Source organism: Rhopilema esculentum, chromosome 20, assembly GCF_057945365.1.
Source record: "Rhopilema esculentum isolate cy_ngs chromosome 20, ASM5794536v1, whole genome shotgun sequence".
Taxonomy (NCBI): domain Eukaryota; kingdom Metazoa; phylum Cnidaria; class Scyphozoa; order Rhizostomeae; family Rhizostomatidae; genus Rhopilema; species Rhopilema esculentum.
In genome coordinates this window covers 2,742,875-2,760,064 of record NC_142834.1, presented here as the reverse complement: position 1 = coordinate 2,760,064, position 17,190 = coordinate 2,742,875, and the positions used below count along the sequence as shown (strand labels likewise).

The following is a 17,190-nucleotide window of genomic DNA, read 5'->3' as shown; positions in this document are numbered from 1 at the left end:
AGAGAAACTCATATCGAGGCTGCATGTCAACAGGCGAAGGGCGACGAGGAAGAGTTCCAGAGAGAAAGTCAAGAATACCATCTTTTCTTTATAGTTATGTTTAAGAAAATATTTCTTTAGCATTTTGGGCTTTGGTTTCATTGAGAGCAATCAAATTTTAATCAAGTGAGATAGCTTTTAATTTTGCCTTTTCCAAATTTTAAAAAAAGATGATGAGACATAACTTAGTATGACGAGCCACAGGCATTTCTTTTTTGCTTTTTGATGAAAAACATTACGCAAGTTATTGATTACCAGTTTTAAACCCGATGCTCATTCTGAAAAGGTGGCAACTGTCTTAGATAGGCAGAATGTAAAATTCCAACGCTCTTAGAAGCACAATGTCTTGCCACATAATCAGCAAGTCTAGTAAAATTCACAGTAATTGTCCCTGTTTGGTTATTTTGATATTTCGTAATTAGTGTTATCAGTTCAGTTTCATTTGATTATCAATCAAACCTATTTACAATTCTACATACTAACAATACAATTAAATACAAAAACAATTCTAAAATTTGATATATCAAGGCTAACAGAACCAAACAATTGAATACAAATACAAGACAGACTATTTCCTGGAACAACATCCAAAATTTCTGCAGGCCCAGCTGCGAGGTAAATGCCAGCCTGCACCGCTGACCCAATTCTCTTTGAAGGAAAGAATTGCTAGATAAATGCTAGATATTCCATAAAATTGTCTCTTTGTTTTGTTTTCTAAGTTCATAACATTTTTTCTAGGAAGTGAGATTAACAAAGAGTGATGAAGTTTGAAGTGTTTTTAGCTCCATCCCTAGTTCTGCTCCCTGCATTTCTGCTTCTTGGAACTGGGTTCTCAACATATGTGCCATGTGTTCAAAAAGATTTTGGCCATGGATCAATAGTTTGTGTCTGTAATGATACATATTGTGATGAATTTGTTGATGAAGAGCCATCCCTATTAGCTGGTCACTATGTTGTGTATACAAGCACCAAGGATGGTCAGAGGTTTAATGAGTCTGTGAATGAAGTTAAGAGAGAAGCAGTCAATGATCAAGTTGATGTCAAACTGCAAATCAATGCCTCAGTTCATTTCCAAACTATATTTGGATTTGGAGGAGCTTTCACAGGTCAGTTTTTCTTATGTTACCCCACCTACAATCTTTTGAGATAAAGCTATTGAGGCAAACCCCTAAACATGTGCTAAGTAGCATGTACGTACAGTCCAACTTCTACCCCCTCCCCCTCCCCCATTGAAAGTTGGAGCTTGTGTTTTTTAGTATCAGGGATATCATAATTAAACTGGTCAGGGGAGGGGGGGGGGGGGGGGTAGAAAATCTCAACACCACCTGTCCAATTTAGTTTTTTGGGCTCAGAATGAGATCACAACCAGCCCCTTGCATCAAGTGTCTCAAATTTGCCTCTACTTTTAGGGGGTATTTTTAGCTAAAGCCTAAACATGATAATCAATTTACTTGATACAGCTCTCTTGAAATCAAATTCAGCCATTAAGACACCCCCCCCCCCCTTCATTATCCACCCAAAATCCACAGTTTGGAGCTTATGAAGTCCTTATCCTAGAAATATTCTTTTGCTGTCCAAAGTACAAGCTCCACTCTTTGAAGGCTTTCAGATTTCAAACATTGTTTGTAGAAAGCTCTTAATAATTATCAATTTTTCTTCAATTTTCTTTCCAGATGCAGCCACTTTGAATATTTTCAATTTAAGTGAGGCCCTTCAGCAGAAGGTATTTGATGCCTATTTTTCAAAGAATGGCATTGGTTACACTGTTGGAAGAGTGCCCATAGCAAGCTGTGATTTTTCTACACGTGTTTATTCATATGATGATCATGAAGGAGATTTCAAGCTTGAAAAGTTCCAGCTGACTGCTGAGGACTTAATACTTAAGATTCCAGGTAAATGCATATGTTTAAAACTTTGCTTTTTAGGATTTTATCAAGAGTTTTATCCACATTTGTCATTATCTTTTAAATCAAGTACCATTTTCATTAACTTAGAATTGAAATAAGTTTATTTATCAGGGTCAAAGCCTCTTTTTTCATAAATAAAATAGTACAATAAGCTTACATTGTTTGTATAGATAAACCATTAGATTAGAGCAAATACATTGAACCAATGTCCACAACCAAAACAGCAGCAGCAAAGTGTTTGTCACAATTGGGGCTAAAGGGGGGGTAAGAGGATGCCTATTTTACATTGGTGGCCCCTCCAGTTTAAGATGAGTTGGGTGGACCCTGTTTATTGTTACACTGAGCCAAGAACAGTTATTTAGAAACAAATGATTTAGCCATTAAAACAATGCTGCTGCTAGGAAATAGAAAATGTCCTCGATTTTCATTTGTGTTTTTGTGTCTCAAGTTTCTTATTGATAAAAAGTTGTGTTGTTGACTTTTTCAGCAATTAAAAGAGCTAAAGAGACATCAAAGCAAGAAATTAGGTTGTTTGCGAGTCCCTGGGCAGCACCGGCTTGGATGAAGACGAACAAGAAAATGCAAAACCCAGGAAAATTGATTGGAAATGTGAGCGGAGAGTACTACAAGACATGGGCAAATTATTTTATCAGGTTCCTTCAAGAATATGAGAAAAATGGTGTCAAGTTTTGGGGACTGACTGTCGAAAACGAGCCAAATGCAGGCCTATCCCCAAGGTATGATCCTTTTTATTTTTCTTGCTTCTATCCAATATTTTAATCTTTGATTATTGAACCTTTAGAAAAATCTTGCCCTTCATCGATTCAAAAAAATTTACAATTGGGAACAAATGTAGGTTTTCTGTTTGAAGTAAATCTCTGCTCCGAATTAGTAAAATGAGCTATTTTGCCCGTAATAAGATCCAACAAGCCTATGTATTCATTTAGACAAGTATTGATTTTTTTGGCATTAATAATAGGCTTAACATTGAAGATTAGCCGATTGGCTCCGTAACAATAGGTCTATTGTGTAGTCTAACAAATAGGAATGGCCAGTGAAATAACTAGAACAATAAAAAATTAGAACATGGGAAAGAGATTAGAAGATACGCATATAGCCAAAAATGTATTTACAGTAAAAAATGTTGGCTGCCATTTTTAATTCACTTAAGAGGTTTATTGCCTATGTTTGCAGCAGTAGGGCTTGTGCAATACTACGTAACGCGATAAACATTTTCAGACCATCTACCTATCTAGCCTGAGCCCCAGGTGTAACCGAGCGCAAAACCTTGTCCGAGCATTTTCCTAGAGATCGAGGAAAAATTAGTTATTCGATGAAATAATTCTGCATAATTAATAAACAACACGGTAGCTGTGAAAACGTGGTTTTCCATTAACTCGAAGTGAACGGCCGGTACAGAGCTTTGGGATCTTGAACTCAGGTTACTAACTACCCTGTATACACAGGTGTTGATAAAGGGGGGTCAGAGGGGGCAAAGAAACCCTGAAAAGGTAAACTGCTGTTTTGTCGGAAAACTTCTGATCTTGTCAGAAATTCGACATCGTTGGCTTTTTTTATTCAAGTGTTACATTTTGAGAGAAAATATCTTAAAGCTGAATTTGCTGGTTTCGATCTCTTTCAGCACTTAGGTATAGCACTTAGAAATGCCTTTTTCAGAGAAAAAAGCAAGAACAATCTTCGGATAGTATGATTTATGGCACGTGACTTACGTGATGTTATGTCCAAATTTCTGAAAAAAATAGCAGCTCCTATAAAATATCGGAAAATCTAAATTTCTCGCCCCTCCTATGAATTTTCCTATCTATGCCACTGCCTGCATAATCCACAATTAAATATTTATTGGCCTTGATTCTATCTATAACCATATCTATAGATGTCCGTGTATCTACCTACCTTAGATGCCCAAAGTTGCGTAGACGTGTCCATGTATGTTTTATGCTACTTCTACTGCTGTAATTATGAGAATTAAATAGTGCACAGTGGCGGTTTTAGTGATTGCGGGGCCTTGGGCCAAAAACATCTGCGGGACCCTTGTTCTTTACAATTTCTATCTTTTTTCTTAGGTATGGGGCCCCTTTTGGCTACGGTAAGCGCGGGACCTGGGACCATGGCCCCCCTGAACCCCCTTAAAACCGCCACTGATAATGCAAAGTGATATGATCGCATGCACTCACTTTTTTATAAGAAACTCGCTTAACGAAGCATGTACTGGGCAAGAAATCCATAAACATGATTGGCTGGTTGGCATAAAAATTTAGACACGGAATAAAAATGAACCTCCCTCATCTAAGCATAGCATTGGAACAGAAGCGAACCTCTTGATAGAATGGTCACTGGAATTTGTAAAGAATAGAAACATTGACAGGTCTCAATGCTTGCAGCTATGAAAAACCTCAAAGACTGGGAAATTTCCTAGCATGAAATATTAAATATAGGAACTTAATGTGCAAATTAATGACATTTATTATTATAATTTCCTAAAGCGTTGAGAAACAGGAGTACTTAGCATCGACCTTCGTGCCTTCAAGAAACGAAGGTATTATGAAAAATGGTCAGGTTGAATTAATTCATGTTAGAATTTTAAAGCTGGAGAAACACATGATTGATACCGTTTTTGAATTTATCCTTTTAAGCTATGCGTTTCAGTGCATGGGTTTTACTGCAGAATTGGAGCGAGATTTTATCAAGAAAGATTTAGGCCCAGCGCTGGTCGCTCATGGATACAAAGATGTGAAGCTGATGATGCTTGATGACCAGCGTCTTTTTGTAACACATTGGGCAAATGTTATTCTTGGTGATCCAGAAGCAAAGAAATATGTATCAGGTAAGGAGAAGAGATGAGTGGTTTTTTAATGATTCAAATTTTGTTCGGGAGACGAAACCTTTGGTCCTTTGTCTCGAAACAATACCGTAAAAAATCTTTTGGTGGTACACAACTTGAAAATGGCTTTGAAAAAAGCAAACATTTGAGTAAACTAAAGCTTTTCGTCTGACACTCTTCAGATTTTAAAACGTCAGAACATAAACAATACCATCTTCAACCAATCAGTGTCACAGTGGCATGGCACATGCGCATTAATAACAGTATGACCACATAACTCTTGAAATTCCCACCAGGGCTTCAAGTGAAAATGCGCATGTGCAATAACCCTGAAACGGGGGCTAGTGCATGGTCTGGAGGACGGGCATGATTCACCTCCCGAACAAGCATTATTGTTGGGGAGACAAGCTAGTAAAAATCGCGAGGCACCCCTCCATCCTGGAGTCAGAGAGCATGCGTAATAATAAATTCGTTTCTTGCCCATGATTTTTGACTTCAGGATGGGGGGCTGCCTCACTCATTAAAAAACTTTCTCTCTCTCATCTCTTCGTTCTTATCGCTCCCAGCAAATAAAGATGTTTCAAAAATGTTTGACCTGGAATGTTTTGAATTTGCACTTTCCCATATCCTTAGAAGTAATTTAAATAAATCTGACATATAGACTATTGACAAATAGATAATTTAGAATCTAATCTTTGATGTTATACCGTTTGTTAAGATTTTCTCGAATCTTTGCAATATCTATACTTCACTCCACTTCCTCTTCCAGGAATCGGCGTGCACTGGTATATGGATCCTTGGGTCCCACCGGCCTTTCTAGATGACACACACTCCAAATTCCCGGATGTATTTATCCTCTCAACCGAAGCCTGTGCTGGTTATGGCTACGATGGTCATGGCGTTTCCTTGGGAAACTGGGAAAGAGGCGAAGAATATGGTCACTACATAATGCAGGTAAATTTGCCATCTTTACATGATTGTTCGTTTTCTTGTAAGCGTGAAAGAATTGTAGCCCTAGTAGATTGAATTAACAAACACCCTTAAAGACATCCCTACGTTGTCACATCCATTTATATTGAATGTCTTGAAATCGAACGATTTGACATCGAATGATTTGCCAAGCAAAGTTAATCCTAATTCCTCTTAACTGCTCATTCAATGAAATGTTTAAGGAAGCCGAAGGAAAGTTGCTTGAAATTCGTTGTAGGTTATACTTTAAAAGATGAAGGAACTATTCTTAGATTTTTATCCATATTTTTATCATTTCTAGAGAAATATTGTACTAAGACTGCAAAGATGAAAATTTAATTCTTCTTATTTTAGAAAAATATTTCAGTATCATGCTCCTTAAGTACAGGAAAAATAAGAGAAAATAATTCAACATTAATAATGCTCCACGTTTTTGAAAAAAAATTTAATCATGAGTTTAATCATCAAGGTTATTCATTAATTATTCTGAGCGCATTTGCGATATTCACGAAAATATTGACTTTTCTCTTTTTGAAACGTGTTCATGTAATGCCAACCGTATTTAGGATAAAAATTCATCCTCTCGTGGAACAAGTATTTGTCACATTTAATTGTCTCTCGTTTCCAGGATCTGAATCACTGGTCTGTGGGCTGGACAGACTGGAACCTTGTTCTCAATATGCAAGGTGGCCCGAACTGGGTCAAAAACTTCGTCGATTCCCCGATTATTGCTGACTTTGAAAACATGGTTATATACAAACAGGTATGTATAACTTAACATGTTGTCAGTCGTTTGGCAATTATTCAATCTTTAGTTTGGGAATATTACAGTGCATAATCCTATCTTTCGTTAAGCTTATTTACATCAATTCATATCTTTCATTCGCATTTCTTTATGGCAATTTTTTTTTCTCAGCCAACATTCTACCACATGGGTCATTTCAGTCGGTTCGTCGAGCCTGGCTCTGTGAGAATATTTTCCAAAGCTGATCGTGAAACCTCACTGGAATACATTGCTTTTCTCACCCCGAGCAATACCCGTGTTCTTGTCGTCTTGAATCGTCAACCCAAAGCTTTCACTTTACAAGTATCTGAAGCGAGCATCGGAGACATTGTTTGGCACATCCCACCCCGATCTATACAAACATTTAAATGGAACTTCTAGCAACGAAATCAGTATACTGGAAAACATTAAATTAATGAATAATAATTTGAAATAAAAATTGTTTCTATGTTTTGAAAGATAAATTACTTTTGATGAAATATCGATATTATTTTGCAATAAAATCATGTCACAAATCCCGTGTAGGTTTTGATTCTTTTAAGTTGAATGACAACCTCGCAATTTTGCATTCCTCACAGCACCTTTACTATAGAATTGTGTATTTGCAAATTGTGTATAATGTTTAAACTGACTTTTGTACGAACGCTAGTGTACTCTGAAACTAAATTTTTAAAAAAATTATGCTTGGCATCATTTTAACAGCTTTGTTGATTTAAAAAGCGATTTTATTGATGTTAGATTTAATTCTTAATTTTAGCTATTTTATATGAATGTTTTTATATGTAAATGAATTCAATAAGTGTATAATTTTAAGAACTTTACCACGCAATGTCCTACTTTGTTCAATTTGTAATTCAAAGTTTATTTTTGTGCTTTGTTAAGTTTTGACTGAAATAGGTAACAGGTATTTCCACACGAAATCGCAAATATAAATATCAATTTATCTTTTACAAGTTGTTTCCGTGTGTATCACCTCGGGGCAACCAATATTTTATTTGTATCTCACGTGGAAAACATTTTAGTTTTATTGAAAATGATACGATGAAATCCACTGTTTTGAATTATTAACAAATGATCCCCTGTTTTCAGGCCGTTATTCCCCTGTACTGTATGGCTTCTGAACACAGGGAAGCGCAGGATAATTATTTTAACCAAAAGAGAACTTAGCTCATGTCTTCCAGAAACATTTCCTATTGGAATTTTAAAATGTTGAACTGAGACAGAACTCAATGTACGAAGAACGATTGTTTTGTATGAGAAAAAGATAATTTTTATCTACACCATAGACAGTCAAAGGCTTTTGATTAATCCATAAGGACAGCAACAATATGTTTGTTCCTTTCCAGTTCTGTTTTCCAGTCCTTAATACGTCTGAAAAGAGCGTGCTGGGGAGACAGGTGTTTTGTTTATGCGCATAAGAATTTCGAAAACTTTTCTTCAAGAGATGGAGAAAGTGGAAGCTCTATTGCTTTTTCAAATACCTTAGAAAGTGTTGTGAGTAGACTTATTGGCCTATAATAAAATCTATGTAAAGAAACACCCTGCCTGCCTTTACAGGTAATGCCACAGTTTGGCTCATGTCTTCCAGAAACATTATTAAAACGATAAACTGAGACAGAACTCAATGTACGAAGAACGATTGTCCCTTTTTCCTTTAGTGATGTTTCCTTGCTTTTATAGTTCTGTTCAGATACAGTTGTTCAACACATAGTAAGTTCAAATTATGCAACATTTTCTTTTTCGATACAACAAATGATACTTTTTCGTACAACACAAAATGTACTATGGTCACCGATACTCCATGGACATTTCGTTCACTTTTAGGGGAAATATGGAGCTAACATGTGCCGCGGAGAGGAATCTGGGGGCTATAGAGCCCCACTTTTCATTAGAAATATAAGAAATCAACTACCAATCATGCCTCTTTTCTATCAATTTTAGCCCCCCTCCCTCCCCACTTATTTTGGACCCCTCACTACTCTCAATGCTCTGCGGTGCCGGGCTAAATCAATAACTACATTAGGGTCTCGGCTCCTTAACTTATGTTTACCTCGGTGTGTTAGGCAATATTTGATGCTTTTCTGCTTCTTAACTTTTATACTTGTATGTAGTCGTGTCTTTATATACCATTTACAGTTATGTACTTTGTGAGGATGTCATCAGTTTGATGACGACAGCAATTATGACAACTCTACTTAGCCTCGTTTCAGAAAAAAATGAGAAACTTCGAAGGAAGATAACAAGATGGCTGCCGGTGGTGACGTGGACGAGCTTTTCGAGCTAAGAAATGCGTTTTACATAGGCAATTTTCAGCATTGTATAAATGAGGCACAGCGTGTAAAGGTAAATTTATCTTTTAGTGATAAATTCATGATTGATCCAGTAAGGACGGTGTTGTATATTTGATAATGTCGTGACGGACGACACCCGGACAGATGTGTGTCGGTTTGGTTATAGAAAATATTTTATATCTTGCCGACCTAAAAAGACACATGTACGTTCGAGACTAAAAATGAAAACTTTTTCATGCTTTGGAAGACTTCTTGCTTGCCCTACCCGGCATCTCAGTCAAATTGTGGAAGAGCAGAAGAAAAGCTCCTTGTTTTTCCAGACAACTTTTATCATTTGATACATTTCCTAGCAAAACAGATCTATACTTATGGAGCACAAATAAGGAACCAAGGGGCACAGGGCGCATGTCCTCTCTAAATGTTTTTAGAAACTTGAGGTAAAGTGCCTCGTTTTGGTTCACCCCCTTTTAGAATGCTTTTTATGTCCTTTTGGTCAGAATAGAACTTGGTTATATAAACAAAAATTTCTTAAATTGTAATTATCATTCATTAATTCTTTGTGACTAAGTAGTTTGTGAAATGTACTTTCTTCCTTTGCAGTGAGGGTACTGAAAATTACTTTAAATTTACCTAATATGGTTTCTTTATAATTAAAAATCTTCAATGGGATTGAAATTCTCCACTATACAAAGCCATCGGCAATGAGAAATTGACACCATGTATCTTTTGCTGCCAGTCTTTTTATGTAACATCAAACTTTTTCTTTTACAGCACCAGGGTAGTGGCATATTTTGTAATTATTAAAGCAGCTATAAACATGAATGTCATTCTGAATAAACATCAAATTTATGATTGTATGATGCTTTAGTGTTTAAGCTGTGTTCACTACTGCATTATGTCAATTTTATGTAATAAGGTTCTTTATATGGCCACTGTCTTTCTGTTCTGTTTCTTATGCCTATTACATTTGGTTACCATTTTTTGTGCCTGCTAAACTTGTTGATTTCATTTCACAGCCATCAACACCAGATCTCAGAATAGAAAGGGATGTTTTCTTATATCGAGCATATACTGCACAGGTAAGATTAAAAACCCATGTTTGATATTTAATTTCTATTTTTTCTTATCTGCTAATTGCAATGGGACAATTTAACATGATCTCAACTGTGTTATCATTGAAACCCATATTTCATTACACCCCATTAAATTCATTAACATATCTAGTATCAGAAATAATTGAAGTATTGTATGCAAAATAATTTGTTTTCAGAACTTTTGAAAGATTCTTGGTAACAAGGGAGGCACCATTGTAAATCTCCCCACTGAAACCTTGAAACAATTTTCTTCAATAAAACAAACAATTCATATGTTTTTTTCTTTGTCATTAATACTTTGTACTATTACTCTTAAACAGGGAAAATATGGTGTAGTGCTAGATGAGGTAAAGGGGTCATCTCCAGGAGAAGTTCAAGCAATTAGAGTCCTTGCAGACTATTTACAAAACCCAGGGAAAAAGTAAGTCTGTTGTCGGATTCTGACTGACCCAAAGATATTCTTTGGAATCTTTTGTCTTATAGGTAACAGGCAATAATTCTTTGTCCTATAAGTTAAATTTGTTTATTTTTGATATGATTTTTTCAGAATATAAAATGTAAAATGATAACACAAAGTTGATTATCTTAGGAAAGCTGTAATAAAAAGAATAAATTTGAGTATTTTTTAACAAAAAGTTCAGAAATGGTAAGGAAAGAGTCACATTTTTTTCAGCATTGCAACGAAAAATTCGATCATATTTTTCTAGAAAACTGCATTGACTTTTTATAACTACCTTTATTAAAACCAAATTTTTCCTTTCTTTATAGAGAGCATATACTAAAGCAGTTAGAGGCAAAGATAAATTCAAGTGATTTCAGCGAATACTTTCTTCTGATTGCATCAACAATTTACTTCCATGAACAGGTAATTACAAGACAAGCTCCAAGTTTTTGTTATTCATATTTTTATCAGCATTTACCTTTTCATTTTTAAAAAAAACAATGATATAGAATAAATACATTCCTTTATTTCAATAAAAGCCTTTTGTTTTATGATGATGATATTTATCATGAATTGTTGGGGATGTCAACAATTTAAAAAAGCTTTAAGAATGATCCATATAAAGCAAAAGAGATTGTGAATAAATATGGTACTGGATGGAAGGATAGCATTAACCTTTGAATGAGCTTCACAAGCAAAAATTGATGTCTATTGTACTATTTAATGATCCTCGAAATTAAGTTGACTTGTATATTCAGTAAACTGAATGATCAAACATTCCTTTTATTTTATTCACTGTTACAAACCACTGTTATTTTGTTATAAATTTATTTATTTTTCTATTGTCTGTTTGTTATTTATAAGCTCTATAATGTTTTTCCTGTTTTGCAGGATTATGATTCAGCCTTGAGATGCTTACATCAGTCACAAGCTCTAGAGAGGTGAGTTTTTTATTGGAAGCTATTTCTTGAGTATTTGAAGGCTTCATTTCAAACTTCTTGTTTCATTTAAAAGATTTTATTAAGCCACAAGAAAAACGAAATGGTTACCAAATAAATTGTGCATAAATATTCAGAAAAAGATTTTAGCTTCATAGTTTCAACCATGCATTTTGCTACAAGGTTTTGGACTTTTATTTGGTTAATCAATTACAAAATTAAACTAGAAATATCAGATTTTGGGAAAACTAGTGTAACCCTCCAGCCATCTGTGCTTCTTCAATCTTCAATCGTTAACTCCTAAAGGCTATACAACCAATCTGGAGCATTTACTCAAGGAGCATTAAAAAAAGGAAAATTAACTCAGGAGTAGGATTAATACCATTTCCACCCAGCACTCCAGTTTGTTGATTTCTACAAAATGTGGCTTATAACCAGTGTTGATGTCTCTATGCTTTTAAGACCTTTTTTCTTATAGTTGGCCTCTTTTAAACATTGATATGTGTGTATTTTTTCTTACTGAAACATTTTTATTCCATGTCCTTCAAGCTATGAAATTACTTTAATGGAGATGTTAAAAGCACTTTGTCCCATCAGTCAACTGTTCAGAATTAACAATAGGCTTGGCACGAAAAATATTGAGAATTCAAGTGGCCAGTGAAATTGTTCAAGACACAGTGCCTTTAATGTTATAGTGTATTTCTAAAAGGTTTTCTGACGGTACCAGCTGTACCATAGAATTTCATCATTTGTTGAATTTCCATTTTGTTTCTTTCAGCGAAGCATTATCAGTTCAAATGTATGTTGCAATGGATAGGATTGACCTAGCAAGGTTGACTATTGTACCTTTATTTTCTGAAATTTTGTTTGTTATGAAAAATCATTTTTCTACTTTTTATGCAAGAGATTGAAATAAAATGGATTCGTTTATTTTCAAATTATGATGATTATAAAAAGCAATCCTAAAAATATTATAAATCTATTCGGAAAGTAGGCAGTTGAGTAAACTAAGAGGATACTCAATACATTGCTTGTTGAAATGGAGATATGCAAGTTATGAATCTGGTAAGAATCAAGTTATTATTAATCCAAAAAGCTCGATTATCTTCAACAATTTACAGTTTATCAAGTCCATCGTAGACTGTAGTCATTTTCATGTTGCTTCAATCTTTAAGTTGAATGTCATTTTAAATGTAGAAAACTGTTTATTTTTTAACTTTTAACTCCTGTTTTTAGGAAAGAGCTTAAAAGAATGCAGGTTTGTAAAATGAGTTTTATAATTTGCAATTGGAGTTAGGCCTTTGATTTCATTTTAAATTAAACCATTTCTATTCTTTTAAAAATCTGGAACCAACAAAATATTATTGTTTGTTTTCCAAATGAAGAATAAATTTGATTGGCTTAGTGATCTTGAAGGAAAATTGCAAGGGATGTATTGCAGCACATTTTGTTTGCAAGACAGATTTCCTTGTATAATTGTTCTTTTGCAACAAATGTTGAGATTCTACAAGAGACACAAATGGGAACTGACCAAGATAATTTTATTATATTCTAAATAATTCCAAGATAGTACCAAGAAAATTTTATTATATTCTAAATAATTCCAAGATAGTACTAAGAAAATTTTATTATATTCTAAATAATGAATGAATGAATGAATGAATGAATGAATGAATGAATGAATGAATGAATGAATGAATGAATGAATGAATGAATGAATGAATGAATGAATGAATGAATGAATGAATGAATGAATGAATGAATGAATGAATGAATGAATGAATGAATGAATGAATGAATGAATGAACCTTAACCAATTTGAAACTAGCACAAAAAACGAGAAAACATCATGTTTAGCATGTAGTACCATAGATTACATCTGCTTTTTTGTTGTCATTTTTAAATTGTGCATTACAAAGGCCTATAAAGTAACTGGATTGAAACTATTTGTATTTCGAAATGTTTCCAAAGATGATTTTTTTCTTCAGGAAATCGATGAAGATGCAACATTGACACAGTTGGCTACTGCTTGGTTTAATTTGGCTGTGGTGAGTGTCTATCTAATATCTTACAGAATCATTGTTAGTCAGTACTATAGACTTTCAACTAGTCATAGAGTAAAGTTTCTTAGCAGTTCAATTTTCCCGTGGATACAAGGATGAAACTTTGTACCAGTAAAGAATATGACCTGATGCTTGCAAAAGTTATTTTTAGACTAGGATACCTGTACCTGGGTTGTGCTCCATCGTTTCATAGCTATGCAAGTTAAACAACTAAAACGTAATTTTTTGAATGATTTTACGATGTAAACAATAGGAGATTGAGATAAACAATGGTTAGGGCTATCATGGAATGGATTGGCACATTTTTATATCATATTGTTGGGAACATTTGTGCCAAATTTCAGCTGGTTTGGTAAGGTGTGGTGCAATGCCCTGGTGAATTGACATGGAATGACCCAGACCAAACTTCAAGAATTTCCCAACGCCCCTCGTAAAGTTAACCATCCTTTTGCTAAAGATTGAAGGTGTTGGGTGAAGGTGAAAAGGGAAGGTCAAGGGCGAGAGTCAAGTATTTGACAGCTGAGGCGTCGGTGATGTGTTGAGCGAGATTTGTTTGAGATATAAGATTGTGTGATTTGCTTTGACAATCTATGTGTTTTCTTACTCGTAGGGCGGAGAAAAAGCTCAAGATTCGTATTACATTTTCCAAGAACTAGCAGACAAGTACACGCCAACAGTGATGCTGCTAAATGGGCAAGCGGCTTGTTATATGCACATGGGGAAATTTGACGACGCTGAAAGCTTGTTGCAAGAAGCCCTTGAAAGAGTATGCAGAAGTCTTTCTGTCAATACGTTTTTATAATGGCATTCTTTTTTATAAAGTGTAAATACAAGTGCAAGGATAGGAAACAGAAAGATTAATTGCCTATATTGGATAATTATGTTTTGGTTAAAACACTTGCCATTTGCAGCTTAAGTTCCTCGAGTTAGTATTTCATTGACACTATTAGCAGCGGCTACCCTATTAGCAGCGACCTCCTTGCCCCATTATTAGCAGTGACCTCGGCTACCCTGTTATTAGCAGCGACCTCCCTTGCCCCATTATTAGCAGCGACCTCTCTTGCCCCATTATTAGCAGTGACCTCTCTTGCCCCATTATTAGCAGTGACCTCTGCTACCTTATTGGCGTCTTATTGGCGTGTTCCGACCTTGCCTTACGAAGACTTCTTTTTTTTCTTTCTCAGGATAGTAATAACGCCTCAACACTTATCAATCTTGCTGTTCTAAGCCAGCATTTGGGAAAAGCACCCGAGGTACTTCTGTTTTTAACTTTCTTTCGTGCGTGTGGCTCTTAAAATGAAATAAATCGATTTAACTATTTGTATCCATTAAACATTCAAGCCAAGTTCTGATCCGAGTTCCGATCTTAGACACAGCCGTTGAGGCGTATTGTGGGTGGCATACAGCCTCACACCCCACCTCCCCCAATACAGAGTTTGCCCTTTGATCTAGAATAGATATCAACATTTGACTGTGCGAAGATATCATCAACATAGAACAGGTTTGTAGATGGGTCTTGCTTAGCCTTTCTTGGATAAAGCTAAATGGTCCAAGTTATAATGGCTTCTGAGAAAATATTTGTCTCTGAATAGTGTCTCTGAATTGGGGATAGTGTCTCTGAATACCCTTCCAAATGGAAAAATATATGGCCCGATATTGGAGCTACAAACCTTGCCAAAAATACAGTAGAATCCCGTTATAACGTACTCGGTTATTACGTGCTTTTGGATTTAACGTACTGGTGTGCTTGGTCCCGGAAAAAGGTGTGCATGGTTTTAATCAATTTTTACTTACCCTCGCTACAACGTACTTCGGATATAACGTACTTAATACGCTGGTCCCTAAAGTACGTTATAACCGGATTATACTGTAATTGGAACGCCTTCCCCTGACGGCATGGAAACAGACATAGCAAGTCAATAACTACCTTTTCAAAATATTACCTTTGGTCCACACTTATCCCCCCCCCCCCCGCAATGTTGATTTATTTTATCAAAACGGTGAGATTGGGCAACATTTTAATTGCTGGGGGGGGGATTTTCCCAAAAAACCTTTAGGTTTGCGCAAGTGTTCCAAAATTTTGGCAAGGCTTGTATGTATCATTTTCACAACATAATGCTGCAAGGCTCTTTACAAAGCAAAGTTTTCAAACCATCTGAGAAATGCTGTAGATTTGTAAAATGAATAGTTGGACAATGTTCTCAGAAAAGTTCAAAACTGGAACCCCTACACCAATTTTTGTGCAGACTCTGGATTGGACTGGACGTATCATCACTTTTTAAATTCTAATGAAAATATTTTTTTTATTGTCGCAGGTGAGCAATCGATATGTATCACAGATGAAAGATTCAAATTTCAACCATCGCTTCACGAAAGACTTTTTCTCAAAGGTAATTTTTCTTAATTTGGGATCCCACTTGCCTTCCATTTATGGAAAAGTGATTTACACAATGGAATTTCATAAATTATATTCTAATTTTTGATTAATTGTCAATTTTTTTAAATTGATTTACTTATTTCAGGGTAAATAAGCCTATTTTATTCAGATGCGTGCCCAACAAATGCACGTGTATTAGAAATATTATAAGCATATTCCTAGCATCTCCCTTCCTAAAACATATCTAGGCCACATGTTTTACTTTGTAAATAAAAGACCATAAGAATAGAAAATATTGAAGACATTCCTTTAGACTAAAATGTTTTTTTTTTTCAGGAGAAAGACTTCGACCGAATTGCCGAGCAGTATGCAGCATCAGTTAGCAGCTGAAATTTTCGCATGTAAAGGGACTTATGAACCACTATCGGCAGTTACTGTGTAAACATATCTAGTGAATTTATATTATTGTTTTAAATGCAAAATAACTGATATTTTTGGCTAGTTTTTTTGTCCACCATTCTGTTCTCTCCCTAAAAATATCAAGGATTCATATTTTTAAGTGATTTAGAGGAATATGATGCAGAGGAGCTTTTTTCGTAAGCTAAAAATATACTTTATGCAAAGCTCATTATTTTTTCAGTTTTATTTTAGGTAACATCTTTTGATTTATGTATTTATTGCTTAATGATTGGTTTCAGTACAAAGTCTTCTTAAATATCTTGAGCTCTTGTTTGGTTGGTGAAACTGGATGAAACCTGAAAGGACTCTCTGATTTTTTATTTCCGTGTCCAGTCGATTGACAAAAAAAAATTCAAGTTCTCTCCAATTTCTTGCATATCCACATAAATATGGATCGGTCCCGTTTAGTTTTGCACATGTTTGATATTGTCTCCTTTTTAATTTGTTCGTATGCCTTTTCCTTTTCAACCATTCAAACTGGAAATATCTGGGGTAAAATCTGGGGTAAAAATTTCGAAACGAGCCAAGTTTTTTATCTACTTGCTAAAATGATGTAAGCCTAAATAGCATACACATATACAGTTTTACTGCAAAACAAAGAATGGCTTTAATTTGGTTACTTGCCCCAGTTTTTATCTAGGCATGAAAGACCCTTCAAAAAACTTACCAGTACAAATGTAATCTGGTAGTAGGATATTGGAAGGACCCAGCTTATGAACAGTCTGCTTGGGAATTGAAACATGTTACGTCTAAAAATGAAATGAAAAAGTTCTTGTCTGCTAGCTTTCAAAAATGCCTTTTTTCTAAAGCAATATGCAAACAAGAAATCCTTTGACTGAAGGCTTCTTTCTAAGCCTTTTTCGTGAGATACTGAAGTTTGCTTTATGAAGAGTTAGATACCTTGGGTTCATACTGCAACTTAGGAGGTATTTTCTACTTATTCGGATGAACCCAAAATAACTCCACTTCTGTTGAACTCGATTTC

At 35.1% G+C, this 17,190-nt stretch overlaps 2 protein-coding genes across 2 annotated transcripts; both read left to right on the top strand.

Moving 5' to 3' along the window:
* The first annotated feature begins 5 nt into the window (after positions 1 to 5).
* LOC135687101 (lysosomal acid glucosylceramidase) lies at positions 6 to 7,522 on the top strand. The gene is made up of 8 exons (XM_065203559.2): positions 6 to 165; positions 778 to 1,145; positions 1,713 to 1,931; positions 2,434 to 2,683; positions 4,601 to 4,791; positions 5,558 to 5,742; positions 6,386 to 6,520; positions 6,674 to 7,522. The coding sequence occupies exons 2-8, from the start codon at positions 800 to 802 to the stop codon at positions 6,920 to 6,922; spliced, it is 1,575 nt and encodes a 524-aa protein (XP_065059631.2). The 5' UTR covers positions 6 to 165; positions 778 to 799; the 3' UTR covers positions 6,923 to 7,522.
* A 1,206-nt stretch (positions 7,523 to 8,728) lies between these two features.
* Positions 8,729 to 16,237, top strand: LOC135687104 (coatomer subunit epsilon). The gene is made up of 12 exons (XM_065203562.2): positions 8,729 to 8,884; positions 9,849 to 9,911; positions 10,247 to 10,347; positions 10,695 to 10,791; positions 11,260 to 11,309; positions 12,085 to 12,138; positions 12,543 to 12,564; positions 13,295 to 13,354; positions 13,980 to 14,135; positions 14,554 to 14,622; positions 15,685 to 15,759; positions 16,083 to 16,237. The coding sequence occupies exons 1-12, from the start codon at positions 8,786 to 8,788 to the stop codon at positions 16,134 to 16,136; spliced, it is 900 nt and encodes a 299-aa protein (XP_065059634.1). The 5' UTR covers positions 8,729 to 8,785; the 3' UTR covers positions 16,137 to 16,237.
* The last annotated feature ends 953 nt before the right edge of the window (positions 16,238 to 17,190 follow it).

What these genes read in the sequence shown, in the direction of transcription:
- LOC135687101 (XM_065203559.2), top strand. Translation starts at nt 800, where the DNA reads ATGAAGTTTGAAGTGTTTTTAGCTCCATCCCTAGTTCTGCTCCCTGCA. An exon ending in ATTTGGAGGAGCTTTCACAG is followed by an intron (nt 1,146 to 1,712) that starts GTCAGTTTTTCT and finishes TTTTCTTTCCAG; the next exon opens with ATGCAGCCACTTTGAATATT. An exon ending in AGCAAAGAAATATGTATCAG is followed by an intron (nt 4,792 to 5,557) that starts GTAAGGAGAAGA and finishes TTCCTCTTCCAG; the next exon opens with GAATCGGCGTGCACTGGTAT.
- LOC135687104 (XM_065203562.2), top strand. Translation starts at nt 8,786, where the DNA reads ATGGCTGCCGGTGGTGACGTGGACGAGCTTTTCGAGCTAAGAAATGCG. An exon ending in CAATTTACTTCCATGAACAG is followed by an intron (nt 10,792 to 11,259) that starts GTAATTACAAGA and finishes CCTGTTTTGCAG; the next exon opens with GATTATGATTCAGCCTTGAG. An exon ending in CGAAAGACTTTTTCTCAAAG is followed by an intron (nt 15,760 to 16,082) that starts GTAATTTTTCTT and finishes TTTTTTTTTCAG; the next exon opens with GAGAAAGACTTCGACCGAAT.